At 33.1% G+C, this 18,153-nt stretch overlaps 2 protein-coding genes across 2 annotated transcripts; both read left to right on the forward strand.

The window, feature by feature from the left end:
- The first annotated feature begins 179 nt into the window (after positions 1–179).
- Positions 180–7,593, forward strand: LOC121734255 (28S ribosomal protein S30, mitochondrial). Its single transcript, XM_042124740.1, has 5 exons — positions 180–746; positions 1,335–1,473; positions 5,879–6,020; positions 6,502–6,657; positions 6,751–7,593. Exons 1-5 carry the CDS (start codon positions 295–297, stop codon positions 7,515–7,517), a joined length of 1,656 nt encoding a protein of 551 aa, XP_041980674.1. The 5' UTR covers positions 180–294; the 3' UTR covers positions 7,518–7,593.
- A 4,118-nt stretch (positions 7,594–11,711) lies between these two features.
- On the forward strand, positions 11,712–14,171 carry LOC121734464 (elongator complex protein 1-like). Its single transcript, XM_042125077.1, has 3 exons — positions 11,712–12,100; positions 12,288–12,510; positions 12,718–14,171. Exons 1-3 carry the CDS (start codon positions 11,762–11,764, stop codon positions 14,169–14,171), a joined length of 2,016 nt encoding a protein of 671 aa, XP_041981011.1. The 5' UTR covers positions 11,712–11,761.
- The last annotated feature ends 3,982 nt before the right edge of the window (positions 14,172–18,153 follow it).

Consider the following 18,153-nt stretch of genomic DNA (forward strand, 5'->3'; position numbering starts at 1 on the left):
ATTATTGATGGTATTGCCTGGTATTACCGATAGTTGTCTACCCATACGCCATCTAGTTACTTAAATGGAAACTGTTTGACTATCAAATTAAAAAAAATAAGAAAATACCTCATTGGCGATCTTATAAAAGTCAATGTTGGCGATTCACAAAGGAGCCATAAATAAAAAGAAGAAGAAGAAGTAATTTGTGTTTGTGCTAAAAGTTAGGTTAGGTATTTTAATTTTTGTTACATAAAAATTGTATCTATTTCTGTGATATATTTGATTGAGTAATGTTAAAGTAACGAGCTTTTAATGATGCATTTGATCAAAGCTAGAACGTTTCCGAGACTAAAACAAGTTGTAACCAGGCTCAATTATAGCACCGTTCAAGCACCATTAGTGGACGAAAATGAATACACTGAAAAACCAATTTATCCGCCCATTTTGGACATGTCCCTCGAAGCTAGGAAGAGGAGGAATAGACAAAAAACCTACGATAATATTAAAGCACTGAACACAGTCGAAGAAAAACAAATAGCATTGAATATGCCCCGTTATTACGGTTTTAAATGTGTTTCTCTGAATGAAACTAGAGTACCATATAATGCACTGCCTCTCGTACAACATTACACTAAATCGCACCTAAAGATAACAGATAAACTTCCTGATATTTATAACGAAACTTCTCAAGTTGCAGACTTAGTTGTACAAGATATTAAATCACTTGTGGAAGATAGTATTTTGATAGAAAATGAAGGTGTTGAGTAAGTATTTTGCAATAATTTGTGTAATGCTTCCACATTTCATTAAAAATTTAAAAGAGACAGTTGTCTGTGCACTTATCTCTTTATGGATGGTTACAATATTAGGGGTGCAAAGAAGAAATGCATAGCACATTACAATAATTACTATGCCGACAAAAAGTTATGTTTAATTTTTGTTTTTAAAAATGTAGATTAAAATTTGTGTCGGTAATGTCGGTAATTACAATGGTAAGGCTGCCTTTACATTAGATCACGAGCCGCGCGGCTCGACTTAATGTAAAGGCAGCCGAATCGTGTTTTACTCCATAATATAGAAAAGTTTTTATTTTCCCATTTTTCGTTTCATTAAAATAACTTCTTTTTATTTTTAAGTAATTATATGTATACTATTATAATATTTCATTTGATATCTACAAAAAAAAAATATAAAGCATTGAATAAAAATTTGTAGTTTTTTTTCTTAACAAAACTCTAATTTCTCAAAACTTATAGCATGGAGATAATTCACTATTGCAATGAACGAAACATTTATTATATATTATATTAGATTAATTGAAACATAAATCTTAATTTTCATTTTTCTTTCAGGCGTAATATTGTAACTACAGTTGAGAAACCAGAACAGACACAAAAAGTGGATGCTTCCGCACAAAACATTGTGAAACAGATAAATAGGATTATCAGCAATAATTTGACAGATAGAGTCTCACATATTTTGTCTGCTCAGGTATATTATCATAATTTGTAATAACTTTGTAACCCTTTTTACAAAAAATCGGGAACTTAGGTGCATGAAATTTCACACAGTTTAAATAGTTTATATGTTGAAGGAGTGCATCGAGCTAATATTATTTTAAAATTATGCTTATATCATACATTTTTTTAACAAATAAAACATTACACACACTACAACACCTAGGGACAAGCCTATACATATGAATTGTACTCTTAAGGGTGTCACAGACAGAGCAGGTAATGTAAAGATGTATATTATAGCATGATACATCTCGATACATCTTTCTATAGAAATCGTCAGGAGACCACACACAACAGCAGCTATAATGTATATTTTTACATCTTCGTAACTTAAGATACAGAGCTATATGAAAATATACATTTATTTTGATACATCTAAATACATCTCAATATGTTTCTGTATATTACTATACATCTCTTCTCTTCATAGGATGTTCAAAAATTTCTGTGATTATATTATATGTGTATGATAGACAGATACACACAGTGTTGCCACTTGCCACCTTAGCACAGCACTTCACAGCAGGAACTGCAGGCAGTCTGTTCCCCAGAGCCTATATTTTCAATCAAATATCTTCAATCCACATCATTCTGTTTTTGACATCGTTCTGTTTTTGTAATTTTGATGCACGCATTGTTACATTTTGACAATGCGTGCATCAAAATTACAATCCGAATCATCTTCTGATGAACTATATCTAGTAAATCTAATAGCAAGTAACTCGAAAGGCCATATTATTACAACATTAAAAATAAGAACAGCCTGTTTAACATTTTAGCAGCTGAAATGTGCGTCAAGCGTTTAGCATTTAGCATTAAAATGTAGGGAAAGATACATTACATTACCTGTTGTGATTGTGATACATTAATATAATGTAAAGCTATACATCCCAGGATGTAATGTACGTTAATATACATTACCTGCTCTGTCTGTGACACCCTTAAATACTGTTAGATAATTATTAATTTATTACACGGCCAGTCTGTGATCATTTGACTTTATTATTCTGAGACTGTCACAGGAATTATGTTAAAAAAAAAAATCAATTTTTTGGCGATAGAATATATAGTTGGGGAGGGGAAGTGGGGATTTCGGAAGTAGCTCCAGCATGTCAGATTAAGCTTGTATAGGCTTCCGACATGTGTCAGGTTATCATGGTATAGAAATCAGATTTCTCATGTGGTGGGTTAATTTTTTTTTTTTTACAATGAAATGTCATCGGATCTGTCAGATTAAGATACTGGATGTTTGGTATACCCCAAAGAAGCTTCCATATAAAGCACTGACGATTAAGTAAAGCTTCATATTTTCCTAACTAAGCTTCGCAGATATTTTATTTTGCACTAAACTAAATTATTTAGTCCTTGCTGTCTAAAATATATTTATAACTGACTTAAATAAGCAATTTTCTGAATATATTTTCTTTTTCAAAACTTTAAAATGGCTGCAGTTTCTGAACCACTAAAATAAAAAACGCTCTTATTATTTTTTAAGCAGTTTTATCTAATGTACAAAACCTACTAAGGGGGGTATTACATTATCATTTATATATGATCATTTCTATGATCATATATAGGATCCAATATATATGATCATTTGATCATATCTGCATATTATTACATTGTCATATTTCATTGATCCTATTTTACGTCATATGTGGTTTCAATAGCCAATGGAGAGCGCTAACGCTGACAGGTATTGACGTCAGGGTTACTAGATCTCAGAGAATTCGATTTCAAACTTCAAAATAATTTATTCAAAATAGGTTTAAAAAAAACACTTTTTGACGTCAAAGACTCAAAAGTCAAATTTGTCAAAAGACATCGTCATTTTTTAATGTCTTGTTTTTTGTTATTTCAGCAAGATTATCCAAGTATATAATTAGAAAAATAATTACATTACATTATTTGAAACATATTAACGAACAAGAAATTAAAAACTCTTTTTTATATTAAATAACTGGCAACACCTATTTCTATGACCGTATTGGATCCAATCTCTCAGCAAATGTCAAAAATCTATGATCAAGGAAGAAAAGAATCATATGTCTATATTACATTATCCAATATCATTGACTCAATGATCTCGGATCCAATATATATGATAATCTAATATCCCCCTAAGTCTCCATGACGATCAAGTGACTACAAAAATAGCACCCTCCCCCCCTCCTCTACTATTTTTTTTTTTTTATCTGAGGTCGAATTTCGACCATTGTCCATTGGGCGATCTCTAGTTGATATTTTTTTTGAATAATTTCTTAATTTACTATATTTAACGTCTTGAATTGAAGTGTAAAATAAAAGAAATAATAGCAGGTGGGACTTGGGAGTCAATATAGTTATCTTATTTGGACTTTGGAGATGATTGCGGTAATAGGCTACTTGACCTCATTTTCTCTTCATGCTAATCGCTTCATAATCATTAATTATTACAAAAAAAACTAATATTTTACACAGTAGAAACCCATAAAAATGTTAATTGAAAAATATGCCTTATAAATGGCGCCGAAAACACTGTCCGCCATAGTGTGACATCATACGTTTTGTATTTTAAGCTCTCTTTATTGAAAATTTTTTTATATGCTAAATGTACGCGTCTGAAAGTGCCCAAAAATTATAAAAGAATTAAATAAGAAATTAGAAATCATTTGTAATATTGAAAACTTTTGGAGAAAAGTTTTGGCCATTTCATTTCCCGTCTACAATAAATGGAGATAATTTATAAAACTGATGTTTTATTTAAATTATTCAAGAAAATATATTTTACAAATCTTTCTAGGCTTATTTTTATTATTTATGTACAAATGAACTTACATATAACGAGCGCGATAAATAAAAAATATTAAATTACGAATAGTATGACTTTATTTTTTAATTATCGCGCTCGTTATATGTAAGTTTATTTGTACATAAATAATAAAAATAAGCCTAGAAAGATTTGTAAAATATATTTTCTTGAATAATTTAAATAAAACATCAGTTTTATAAATTATCTCCATTTATTGTAGACAGGAAATGAAATGGCCAAAACTTTTCTCCAAAAGTTTTCAATATTACAAATGATTTCTAATTTCTTATTTAATTCTTTTATAATTTTTGGGCACTTTTAGAAGCGTACATTTAGCATATAAAAAAATGTTCAATAAAGAGAGCTTAAAATACAAAACGTATGATGTCACACTATGGCGGACAGTGTTTTCGGCGCCATTTATAAGGCATATTTTTCAATTAACATTTTTATGGGTTTCTACTGTGTAAAATATTAGTTTTTTTTTGTAATAATGAATGATTATGAAGCGTGAAGAGAAAATGAGGTCAAGTAGCCTATTACCGCAATCATCTCCAAAGTCCAAATAAGATAACTATATTGACTCCCAAGTCCCACCTGCTATTATTTCATTTTACACTTCAATTCAAGACGTTAAATATAGTAAATTAAGAAATTATTCAAAAAAAATATCAACTAGGGATCGCCTAATGGACAATGGTCGAAATTCGACCTCAGATAAAAAAAAAATTATATAATAGTAGAGGATGGGAGGGTGCTATTTTTGTAGTCACTTGATCGTCATGGAGACTTAGGGGGATATTAGATTATCATATATATTGGATCATTGAGTCAATGATATTGGATAATGTAATATAGACATATGATTCTTTTCTTCCTTGATCATAGATTTTTGACATTTGCTGAGAGATTGGATCCAATACGGTCATTGAACAACGTTTTTTGTTCTTTTCAATCGGTATTTTTGTAAGCTAAAAAGATAATTTATAAGTTTATTAATCCCTTGTTCGTGCACACTACTTGTATGAAAATAAGCACAAAATGGCCACGCGATGACGGGCTAAGACTACATCAATACTATAATAATTTTTCTATTAAAACAACGCTTGCTATATTATGTCAATAAAATTAAAACAAACAAGCAAGGAACAGCGCGGGTGGCGAGAGGGGAGGTCTCGCTCGCCCGTTCGGTCCGGCATCGCGATCTGGCGTGTGCGTTGCCATGATTGGATACGCGACGCGCATGCGCAGTGAAATTCCTCATAAATTCCTCCTAAATTTTGAGGAAGCGATAGCGGAAGAGGATTTTTGTATTTTTATCTTTGAGGATGCGGTAACGGTTGAGGAACCCAAAATATTGCGGAACTTCCTCATTATGAGGAAGAGGAATCCTCAGCAACCCTAGTACAAATCCTATTTTCATAAAATCATATTTTCAAATCGACTTTATTTATCAATCATAAGCTTTTATTTGATGATAAGGGTGAAATACGGTTTCCTAGGCCAAGTTCTACTAGAAATATGTATTTGTTCAATGAAATTGAATATAGGTCAAGTAGCCTATTGGTTATCATATTAATTTCAGGTTGACTTTGATCCGAGACACGAAGCATTCTGGTTTGTTGGAGGTGTTCCAGTTCCGCCAACAGTGAAAAAATGGAGGAAGCAGTTTCATTGGATGAAGTACAGGTTGGATGAAGAAGTCGATAGACCTGTGCAGTATATAGGTAACCAATATTATCTTGTAATATTTTGTGTTTCTTATTTTTGTAATCAGGCTCTTGGCTATGACTGAAGCATTTGGGTTTTTGATTAGATTTTACCACTAGGAAACTGAAATTTTTTTACTAATTTATGTTTCATCATTTTTAACCTGAAATTGGTTTATTGGGTTCTAATAAATTACTGTAGATATACACATACATATAAATCCATAATAGAGTACTATTAATAAGAAAGTATGTCAGTGGTTACTGGTTACACCTTCAACTCAATTTCAGGACACAAAAATACCTGGGAGTAGACAACACAATAAGCATAAGCAATAAAGCAAACCCAAATTTTGGCGCAAAAACAAAAAGACAGAGAGTAGACAACAAGCAAACACAATAAACAATAACTTACTTTGTGTGTAACAAACATAATTATAATTGCAGTCCTGTAGAACTTTATAACTGAAAGTAAAATATTATACATTTCTTTTTTCAGGTACTCCACTTATGACTTTAAGGCACCAACTACCACTTAAACCAATTGTCCCATACAGTGAAGCAGAAAATCCAGAATTTAAGGTGCCCAAGTTCTCATACCATCCAGAAAATGTTGGATATACATATGCCCATAGGCATGGCACTAATATTCCAGGTGATATAGTTTTGCCATTAAAAAAATGCACACACTCACTTTATATTTTAAGTAGAATTATGTTAAAATTATGTTGTTTGTTTTTCTATGCAGGGTATTGGCCAGGAGATTTAGACGAGTTCGGACTGCTGTCCTACCATGGTACTGGCCATATTTTTGACAGATTGCCAACATTTGGAGAAGAGGACAACCTTGAAACCTTGCATTGCCAAGCCATCAAAGCCAGCTTTGGGTGGTTATTAGCCCAAGCCAACTATCAAGGGTTCACCACATACAATGACATAACATACCCCCTTGTCACACAAACTGTACTCACAAATGGAAAAGATTTTTCATTTTATCTGTATCAATTAAATACCATTGCAATGAACATCGATGAAATAGACAGTCCCAAACATAACCTATGTTTTGCAATGAAACCAACAAAACTGTATGACACAATAGAAGATGGAAAAGTGAAGGGATTAAATGATGGGGTTCTAAAAATGCTAGTACAGTTATATTTAAATGAACCTGAGAAGCGTGATCACGACATGAAACCTTATTTAGGGAAGGAGGAACAGTTTGTGGCTGATATTGAAGATGACCAAAAGAGATGTTGGTTGGAAAACCGATATAAACAGTTGGTGGCTAACAGACCCAGACATTTACTGGTACCGGAGGTTTACAATTGGGAACAAATTTACAAAATACAGCACAAGACCAGGTTCTTTGAAGCTAGACGTCGACCATTCGAGTTGGACATCAATCCAATGCAAAGAAGGCTAGATGAACATTTACCTACATACATACCCAAAGTTTTGAGGCCATACCCAAGACACAAGAAGAAGTTTGAAACGACATATTATCCTAAAGTTTAAATCATAAACAAAAGCTATTTAAATATTAGGTACTTATAGATGTAATTTGTTATGATCAAGAATATAACAATTGAATAAAACCTCTCTTTTATCTTGAGCTACCGTATCATGCCCTCATGTATAAAAGGAATGTGGCATAAATAGTCTATAACTGGTTTACATTTTTCCATCTAGTGATTGAATCCAGACCTGAATTGGTGCTAGAATAATGTAAACAGACACGAATGACGAAATGAGAATGTAGCTTAGTGCACTGTGCATTGAACAATATTCCAGTAGCAATCCAGCGCTGCATTGAGGAATATTATAATTTATAATCATAGAGAAAAATAATACACCGGGCAAATATATTACATTGGATATAGTTATAACTTATACCACTTCCTGGATTATTCACTATTTTCTGGACTGACTGGACCATTGAGATACTATTATGCAAGTCACAGACTGCACTGACGACTTAAAGAGATAGAAGAAGAAAGATATAGTCTGTCTGTCTGTCTGTCTGCCTGTCCGTCCGTCCGTCCGTCTGTCTGTCCGTCTGTCTGTCTGTCCGTCTGTCTGTCTGTCTGTCTGTCCGTCTGTATGTCTGTCCGTCTGTCTGTCTGTCTGTCCGTCTGTCTGTCTGTCTGTCCGCCTGTCTGTCCGTCTGTCTGTCTGTCTGTCCGTCTGTCTGTCTGTCCGTCCGTCCGTCCGTCCGTATGTCACAGCCACTTTTCTCCGAAACTATAAGAGCTATAAGATTGAAACTTGGTAAGTAGATGTAGTCTGTGAACCGCTTTAAGATTTTGGTACAAAAATGGAAAAATTATTAAAAATTTAAGGAGTCCCCATATACATATACAACTGAAACAAAAAAAACTCTTTTCATCTAACCTATGCGTTTGGGGTATCTGTGGATAGGTCTTCAAAAATCATGTTGAGGTTTCTAATATCAGTTTTCTAACCTGAATAGTTTGCGAGAGAGACTCTTTCAAAGTGGTAAAATGTGTGTCCCCCCTTCTAACTTCTAAAGTAGGGGCATGATAAGTCTAAAAAAAATATATGATTTAGGTACATTACTACAAAAACTACCAAAGAAAATTAGTTCGAACGAGATCTAGCCAGAAGTTTTTATAATACGCCATGAATGGTAAACCTTAGCTTAACTTCCATTAAATCAACTGAAATATGAAAATAAATCAAAAACCTCTTAATTTCATAAAAATAAACCTTATTGCTACTGCGGAACCCTTCATGGGCAAGTCCAACTCGCAGTTGGTCAGTTTTTCTAAAGAGGCCCATTCACGGCAGGACTGCCGTGCAGTCCTGCCGTGAATGGGCCTCTTTAGATGGATTTGAAAGGGATGACCATCATTGATAAATAGACCTGCACAAATTTAGCACCCGATCGAAGGATTTTTGAAATCAAAATGACCTTAATCGATAGGTCTACGTTAGGTCCGTATAGGTCCACCATCATTTTCGTTAGGTCCCCTATAGTTTTTTAATAAATATTTTTTTAAATTTTGCAAAAAAAATGGTATCTTAGCACCTCATCTAAACCGAAACTGATTATTTTTTAAATTTTTGCATTCTTTATCGTTAGGTCTGTATAGGTCCACAATAACTTTTGTTAGGTCCCCAATAGTTTTTTAATACTTAAATAATTTTTTAAATTTTATAAAAAAAAAAATTGCATCTTAGCATCTCATCCAATGATATTCTACTTATACAGATATGTTACATCCATACTATTTTCCGGCTTAAATCTCTTCCGAACAATTTTCAAATTCAAAATTGCAAACATTGACAAATTTGACAGATAAGTGATACAAAAGATACGAAAAACCATTTACATAAAAGAGACAGTTCTATTTTTAAACGTCGAATCGTATCGCTGTCTCTTTCTTCGCCTGAGCTATGACGAAAATTCGATTTTTTTCCAGATTGTTCGAAAAAATAATTGAAAATGTAAATAATCGAGGTATTTAATGCAATCAAGACAATATGTGGTAAGAGATTCCATGTGTTTTGTTTACTTTCGAGTCATTTCGATACACGCACGACGTCATTTTTAATTTATTTAGGTAAGACAAGACGTGGCACGTTCGTGACTGCGCTCGATGCAGACTAAACAACAGACGGCCTAATTGGGCCGTATTTGAATCTTCACATCGCGCGCGGTAGTAACATATCTGCTTTAAGTTTTTCATCATTGATCTCATCTAAACCGAAACTGATTAATTTTTATATTTTTGCATTCTTTATCGTTAGGTCTGTATAGGTCCACAATAATTTTTGTTAGGTCGCCTATCGTTTTTTAATGAATAATTTTTTAAATTTTGTAAAAAAAATTTGCTTAGCATCTCATTTAAACCGAAACTGATTATTTTTTATATTTTTGCATTCTATATCGTTAGGTCTGTATAGGTCCACAATAATTTTTGTTAGGTCACCTAATATATAGTTTTTTAATAAATATTTTTTTTAATTTTGCAAAAAAAAATGCATCTTAGCATCTCATCTATACCAAAACTGATTAATTTTTATATTTTTGCATTCTTTATCGTTAGGTCAGTATGGTTTTGCTTTTATATTATTCATTTGATTATTTTTATTCGCGGCGCATGCGCTCAACGCACCAAGTAAATTAATATAGCAACCCAGTGATGTTTGTACGATAAGGGGCCCATTCACCACCGAGTGTGAACCAATCAGTGAAGCCCATTCAATGCAGGACTGCCGTGCAGTCCTGCCGTGAATGGGCCCTTTTACTCACGCAGCTAAAAGCGCTTATTTCACTTGTCCTATTTAGAAGTCCTAGCTCTAGAAGCGAACTAATTAGTCTCCTATGTAGGATCCTACATAGGAGACTAATTAGTTCGCTTCTTATTCCACTTGTCCTAATTTAGTGACTAAATCAGTTGTCATTTTGGTCAGACGTCTTCTTAATGGCTCCAGTTCTATCAAAGCAACAAAAAATTGGTCTTCTCATAGGCTTAGCTGTTGGCTCAATGAAAATAAAAATAAATGAAAGGCGAAAAAGATGGTTGAAAGAATTTTTGCTCCACGTAAAATTATGAATTATGAACTTTCTGAACTACTTGGAACCAGCAGACTTAAGAAATTACCTACGAATGGATTCCAGATCTTATAACATAATATAAATTGACTTTATTACAGATTTAGCAGTTCCCACTACAGATAAAAGGTGAAACCATCTGGCAACACTGATTTAGTCATTCAGGAGCCACATTTTTTTCCGATTTAGGATCCTAGCAAGGATCCTTGCTTTCTAAATGTTATTCCACTTGACTAAATTATTTAGGATCCTAGCTAGGACTTCCTAAATAGGACAAGTGGAATAAGTGCTTTAGGTAAATAAAAAGTGAAAATGTTTTCGGAAAAATGACCTTTTTGACTACTTTTAACAACATAAATCTATTGTTTTTTTTCTTGGCACCATATTATTCTGTCAATTTTATTTGCAAAATTTAAAAAATTATTTATTAAAAAACTATAGGCGACCTAACAAAAATTATTGTGGACCTATACAGACCCAATGATAAAGAATGCAAAAATATAAAAATTAATCAGTTTCGGTTTAGATGAGATGCTAAGATGCAATTATTTTTTTATTATAAAATTTAAAAAAATATTTAAGTATTAAAAAACTATTGGGGACCTAACAAAAGTTATTGTGGACCTATACAGACCTAACGATAAAGAATGCAAAAATAAAAAAAATAATCAGTTTCGGTTGAGATGAGGTGCTAAGATACCATTTTTTTTTCAAAATTTAAAAAAAAATATATTAAAAAACTATAGGGGACCTAACGAAAATTATGGTTTTATGGACCTATACGTCTACCTAACGTAGACCTATCGATTAAGGTCATTTTGATTTCAAAAATCCTTTGATGGGGTGCTAAATTTGTGCAGGTGATAAATAGAGTCTGTTTCCATATTAATTGTTAACATTGACTTTTTGATTGATATGCATGGGATGACAGTTGACACTACGATGTTGGCAATTTTTTAACAGGCTATAGAGAAGTTTTAGTTAAAACTTAAAGTTACATTTTCTTGCCTTTTTTTATTAGCTTAAAGCCTTATCGCTTTGTAAAATAAAAAAAACTGGTCTGTCCAATGTCAAAGTCAAAAGTGACATATTATTAGTAATCTGTGCATATTATTATCTATTGTAAATTTTCTAACCTCACATGGTTGTTGTGTATTTTATGTTTTAGAATTTTATAAATATGAGAAACCTAAACTTGTGGCAGGTTTCGGTTAAAAACATCGATATCCAAACTGAAGAAAAATTTTCTTCGTGTTATGGCCATTACGATGACTGCGCCAAGGGCGAACTGTACGTGTGTACATCTAACCTATCGGTTTTCAATTTTGACGACAACGGCGTTGTAAAATGGACCGCAGACCTTTCAGAGATCGTGCCTATACAAACTCGACCTGTGAATATATCGTTTCTGTCGCTATCGAATTCACTTAACGTTGGACTAGCCAGTGGTGAGCTTATAACAGTTGCTGACTTTGGAAAGAACTGCGATGTAGTAGGTGTGTGTGAAGATGGATTATTGGTAAGAGTTTAATATTCAGAAGCAGTACTCCATTGTATTTATTATAAAAATATGTCAAATACGACTTGCTATGAATTATTATACTATGAATTTTTGAAAATGCCTAATGTAGCACTGTTTAAATAACAATACATTATTTAGTCGATTTGGTCGCTTTTTCATCACACTTAAAATTCTTTAATTTTAGGCTATGGAATGGAGTCCGGATCAAGAGATATTAATCTTGGTGACTAAAACATTAAAAGTTATTGTGATGTCATGCACTTTTGATCCAATAAGTGAAACATATCTGCTGAGTGATGAATTTGGAGAAAAAGAGTTTATAAACGTAGGTTGGGGAAAAAAAGAGACCCAATTTCATGGATCAGAAGGAAAGCAAGCTGCCAAAGCTAAGACTTCTGACATTGAAGGTATTTTTTATAAATAGAATTTTATTCCGATAAGAAAATAAGGAATTACTTACTAGTTTGATTTAAAACTAGAAATAATATTAAGTTCACTGGTTCAGTTTTTAAACAAAAAAAAAACGAAGTATTACTTAGTCAACAAAAATATTGACTCGGTGTCTATATCTAAGAAAAGAAGATTTAATAAAAAGTACTGTAATTAATTTTCAGATGCACCAGTCACCGATGAGAGAGTTAAAATATCATGGAGGGGAGATGGGAACTTGTTTGGTGTTGGATATAATGCCAATGGTAGAAGGAAGTTCAAAGTTTTTGACAGAGATGGGAACCTGCAGAGTACCAGTGAAAATGTACTGGGTCTTGAGTCAAATCTGAGCTGGAGACCCAGTGGTAGCCTCATTGCCGCTACACAAAAACTACAAGAGAAATATACCGTCTCCTTCTTTGAAAAAAATGGGTTAAAACATAGAGAGTTTACCTTACCAGTCAACTCTACAACAACAGTTAAAGAACTTTTGTGGACTACAGATTCCGAAATATTAATAGTACAATGCAGGGATGAGGCAGCTAACTTGGATATTGTATTCCTCTACACTAGAAGAAATTATTATTGGTATCTGAAGCAAACTCTGTGTTTCAAGAGTACCCAAAAGATAAACGAAATTATATGTGAAAGCGACTTTGATACTGCCAATGAGAAGAGAATCCATGTGCTGTGTCAAAATGGTGAATGCTACTCCTATGCTTGGAATTGGGATGTCGATCACAGTGTAGGCAAGTCATATGATGATGATGCAGTAGTCGCAGAAATAGATGAGAAGAAGGTGCTCGTCACAGGTTTCAGACAAACAGTAGTGCCACCACCTATGTCTAATATTGAACTAGAGTTTGCCAACAATATCAACTCTATACACTTTATCTCAGATAACACTACAGATTCAAATTCATTTATAGTATCACATGGCAACAAACTAGCAATTGTAGAGCAGAAACAAAAGAAACCTTTAGAATATGTTGTTACTAAAGAATTAGATATTGATGAGTATCAGTATCCCTTCCAACATTACAATTGGTATTGGCTTAATAATGATACTTTATTGTCTATGTCAGTTGATGGACAAAATGTTTATACACTCAATCAGTATGTTATAAATAGTGATAAATTATTACTAAAAAGAGGTACTAAACTACCATCACCTATTGCAAAAATTCGAAAACATCCTACAGATTTATATAGCGCAGTACTGCAATATACATCTGGGGAAATAGCTGTGTATAAGTATGATGATAAGGGAGCATCATTAGAAAGCTACCATGATACTTTACCAGCCGCATGTCCTGATTTTGATGTGGTGTCCATTGATGGAGAAACAACAATAATTGGATTGTCTCACAAAGGTTGTCTTTATATTAACAAAAAGTTAGTATTGAATAATGTTAATTCATATTATGTTCACACACAATATCTATTAATCACAACACTTAAGCATCTTTTAATTTGTGTTGAACTTTCCAAATTTGGTATAAGTGATTTGGAAGCATATGAAAGAAATGAGACATCCAGCTCAGTCTATAAAAGAAAAGTCGAAAGAGGGTCTAAGCTAGTCATTGCTGTTCCAAATGACACAAGAACTATTTTCCAAATGCCCAGAGGAAACTTATAAAAGGAATGTGGCATAAATAGTCTATAACTGGTTTACATTTTTCCATCTAGTGATTGAATCCAGACCTGAATTGGTGCTAGAATAATGTAAACAGACACGAATGACGAAATGAGAATGTAGCTTAGTGCACTGTGCATTGAACAATATTCCAGTAGCAATCCAGCGCTGCATTGAGGAATATTATAATTTATAATCATAGAGAAAAATAATACACCGGGCAAATATATTACATTGGATATAGTTATAACTTATACCACTTCCTGGATTATTCACTATTTTCTGGACTGACTGGACCATTGAGATACTATTATGCAAGTCACAGACTGCACTGACGACTTAAAGAGATAGAAGAAGAAAGATATAGTCTGTCTGTCTGTCTGTCTGCCTGTCCGTCCGTCCGTCCGTCTGTCTGTCCGTCTGTCTGTCTGTCCGTCTGTCTGTCTGTCTGTCTGTCCGTCTGTATGTCTGTCCGTCTGTCTGTCTGTCTGTCCGTCTGTCTGTCTGTCTGTCCGCCTGTCTGTCCGTCTGTCTGTCTGTCTGTCCGTCTGTCTGTCTGTCCGTCCGTCCGTCCGTCCGTATGTCACAGCCACTTTTCTCCGAAACTATAAGAGCTATAAGATTGAAACTTGGTAAGTAGATGTAGTCTGTGAACCGCTTTAAGATTTTGGTACAAAAATGGAAAAATTATTAAAAATTTAAGGAGTCCCCATATACATATACAACTGAAACAAAAAAAACTCTTTTCATCTAACCTATGCGTTTGGGGTATCTGTGGATAGGTCTTCAAAAATCATGTTGAGGTTTCTAATATCAGTTTTCTAACCTGAATAGTTTGCGAGAGAGACTCTTTCAAAGTGGTAAAATGTGTGTCCCCCCTTCTAACTTCTAAAGTAGGGGCATGATAAGTCTAAAAAAAATATATGATTTAGGTACATTACTACAAAAACTACCAAAGAAAATTAGTTCGAACGAGATCTAGCCAGAAGTTTTTATAATACGCCATGAATGGTAAACCTTAGCTTAACTTCCATTAAATCAACTGAAATATGAAAATAAATCAAAAACCTCTTAATTTCATAAAAATAAACCTTATTGCTACTGCGGAACCCTTCATGGGCAAGTCCAACTCGCAGTTGGTCAGTTTTTCTAAAGAGGCCCATTCACGGCAGGACTGCCGTGCAGTCCTGCCGTGAATGGGCCTCTTTAGATGGATTTGAAAGGGATGACCATCATTGATAAATAGACCTGCACAAATTTAGCACCCGATCGAAGGATTTTTGAAATCAAAATGACCTTAATCGATAGGTCTACGTTAGGTCCGTATAGGTCCACCATCATTTTCGTTAGGTCCCCTATAGTTTTTTAATAAATATTTTTTTAAATTTTGCAAAAAAAATGGTATCTTAGCACCTCATCTAAACCGAAACTGATTATTTTTTAAATTTTTGCATTCTTTATCGTTAGGTCTGTATAGGTCCACAATAACTTTTGTTAGGTCCCCAATAGTTTTTTAATACTTAAATAATTTTTTAAATTTTATAAAAAAAAAAATTGCATCTTAGCATCTCATCCAATGATATTCTACTTATACAGATATGTTACATCCATACTATTTTCCGGCTTAAATCTCTTCCGAACAATTTTCAAATTCAAAATTGCAAACATTGACAAATTTGACAGATAAGTGATACAAAAGATACGAAAAACCATTTACATAAAAGAGACAGTTCTATTTTTAAACGTCGAATCGTATCGCTGTCTCTTTCTTCGCCTGAGCTATGACGAAAATTCGATTTTTTTCCAGATTGTTCGAAAAAATAATTGAAAATGTAAATAATCGAGGTATTTAATGCAATCAAGACAATATGTGGTAAGAGATTCCATGTGTTTTGTTTACTTTCGAGTCATTTCGATACACGCACGACGTCATTTTTAATTTATTTAGGTAAGACAAGACGTGGCACGTTCGTGACTGCGCTCGATGCAGACTAAACAACAGACGGCCTAATTGGGCCGTATTTGAATCTTCACATCGCGCGCGGTAGTAACATATCTGCTTTAAGTTTTTCATCATTGATCTCATCTAAACCGAAACTGATTAATTTTTATATTTTTGCATTCTTTATCGTTAGGTCTGTATAGGTCCACAATAATTTTTGTTAGGTCGCCTATCGTTTTTTAATGAATAATTTTTTAAATTTTGTAAAAAAAATTTGCTTAGCATCTCATTTAAACCGAAACTGATTATTTTTTATATTTTTGCATTCTATATCGTTAGGTCTGTATAGGTCCACAATAATTTTTGTTAGGTCACCTAATATATAGTTTTTTAATAAATATTTTTTTTAATTTTGCAAAAAAAAATGCATCTTAGCATCTCATCTATACCAAAACTGATTAATTTTTATATTTTTGCATTCTTTATCGTTAGGTCAGTATGGTTTTGCTTTTATATTATTCATTTGATTATTTTTATTCGCGGCGCATGCGCTCAACGCACCAAGTAAATTAATATAGCAACCCAGTGATGTTTGTACGATAAGGGGCCCATTCACCACCGAGTGTGAACCAATCAGTGAAGCCCATTCAATGCAGGACTGCCGTGCAGTCCTGCCGTGAATGGGCCCTTTTACTCACGCAGCTAAAAGCGCTTATTTCACTTGTCCTATTTAGAAGTCCTAGCTCTAGAAGCGAACTAATTAGTCTCCTATGTAGGATCCTACATAGGAGACTAATTAGTTCGCTTCTTATTCCACTTGTCCTAATTTAGTGACTAAATCAGTTGTCATTTTGGTCAGACGTCTTCTTAATGGCTCCAGTTCTATCAAAGCAACAAAAAATTGGTCTTCTCATAGGCTTAGCTGTTGGCTCAATGAAAATAAAAATAAATGAAAGGCGAAAAAGATGGTTGAAAGAATTTTTGCTCCACGTAAAATTATGAATTATGAACTTTCTGAACTACTTGGAACCAGCAGACTTAAGAAATTACCTACGAATGGATTCCAGATCTTATAACATAATATAAATTGACTTTATTACAGATTTAGCAGTTCCCACTACAGATAAAAGGTGAAACCATCTGGCAACACTGATTTAGTCATTCAGGAGCCACATTTTTTTCCGATTTAGGATCCTAGCAAGGATCCTTGCTTTCTAAATGTTATTCCACTTGACTAAATTATTTAGGATCCTAGCTAGGACTTCCTAAATAGGACAAGTGGAATAAGTGCTTTAGGTAAATAAAAAGTGAAAATGTTTTCGGAAAAATGACCTTTTTGACTACTTTTAACAACATAAATCTATTGTTTTTTTTCTTGGCACCATATTATTCTGTCAATTTTATTTGCAAAATTTAAAAAATTATTTATTAAAAAACTATAGGCGACCTAACAAAAATTATTGTGGACCTATACAGACCCAATGATAAAGAATGCAAAAATATAAAAATTAATCAGTTTCGGTTTAGATGAGATGCTAAGATGCAATTATTTTTTTATTATAAAATTTAAAAAAATATTTAAGTATTAAAAAACTATTGGGGACCTAACAAAAGTTATTGTGGACCTATACAGACCTAACGATAAAGAATGCAAAAATAAAAAAAATAATCAGTTTCGGTTGAGATGAGGTGCTAAGATACCATTTTTTTTTCAAAATTTAAAAAAAAATATATTAAAAAACTATAGGGGACCTAACGAAAATTATGGTTTTATGGACCTATACGTCTACCTAACGTAGACCTATCGATTAAGGTCATTTTGATTTCAAAAATCCTTTGATGGGGTGCTAAATTTGTGCAGGTGATAAATAGAGTCTGTTTCCATATTAATTGTTAACATTGACTTTTTGATTGATATGCATGGGATGACAGTTGACACTACGATGTTGGCAATTTTTTAACAGGCTATAGAGAAGTTTTAGTTAAAACTTAAAGTTACATTTTCTTGCCTTTTTTTATTAGCTTAAAGCCTTATCGCTTTGT

The sequence above is a fragment of the Aricia agestis genome, chromosome 15 (assembly GCF_905147365.1).
Source record: "Aricia agestis chromosome 15, ilAriAges1.1, whole genome shotgun sequence".
NCBI lineage: Eukaryota > Metazoa > Arthropoda > Insecta > Lepidoptera > Lycaenidae > Aricia > Aricia agestis.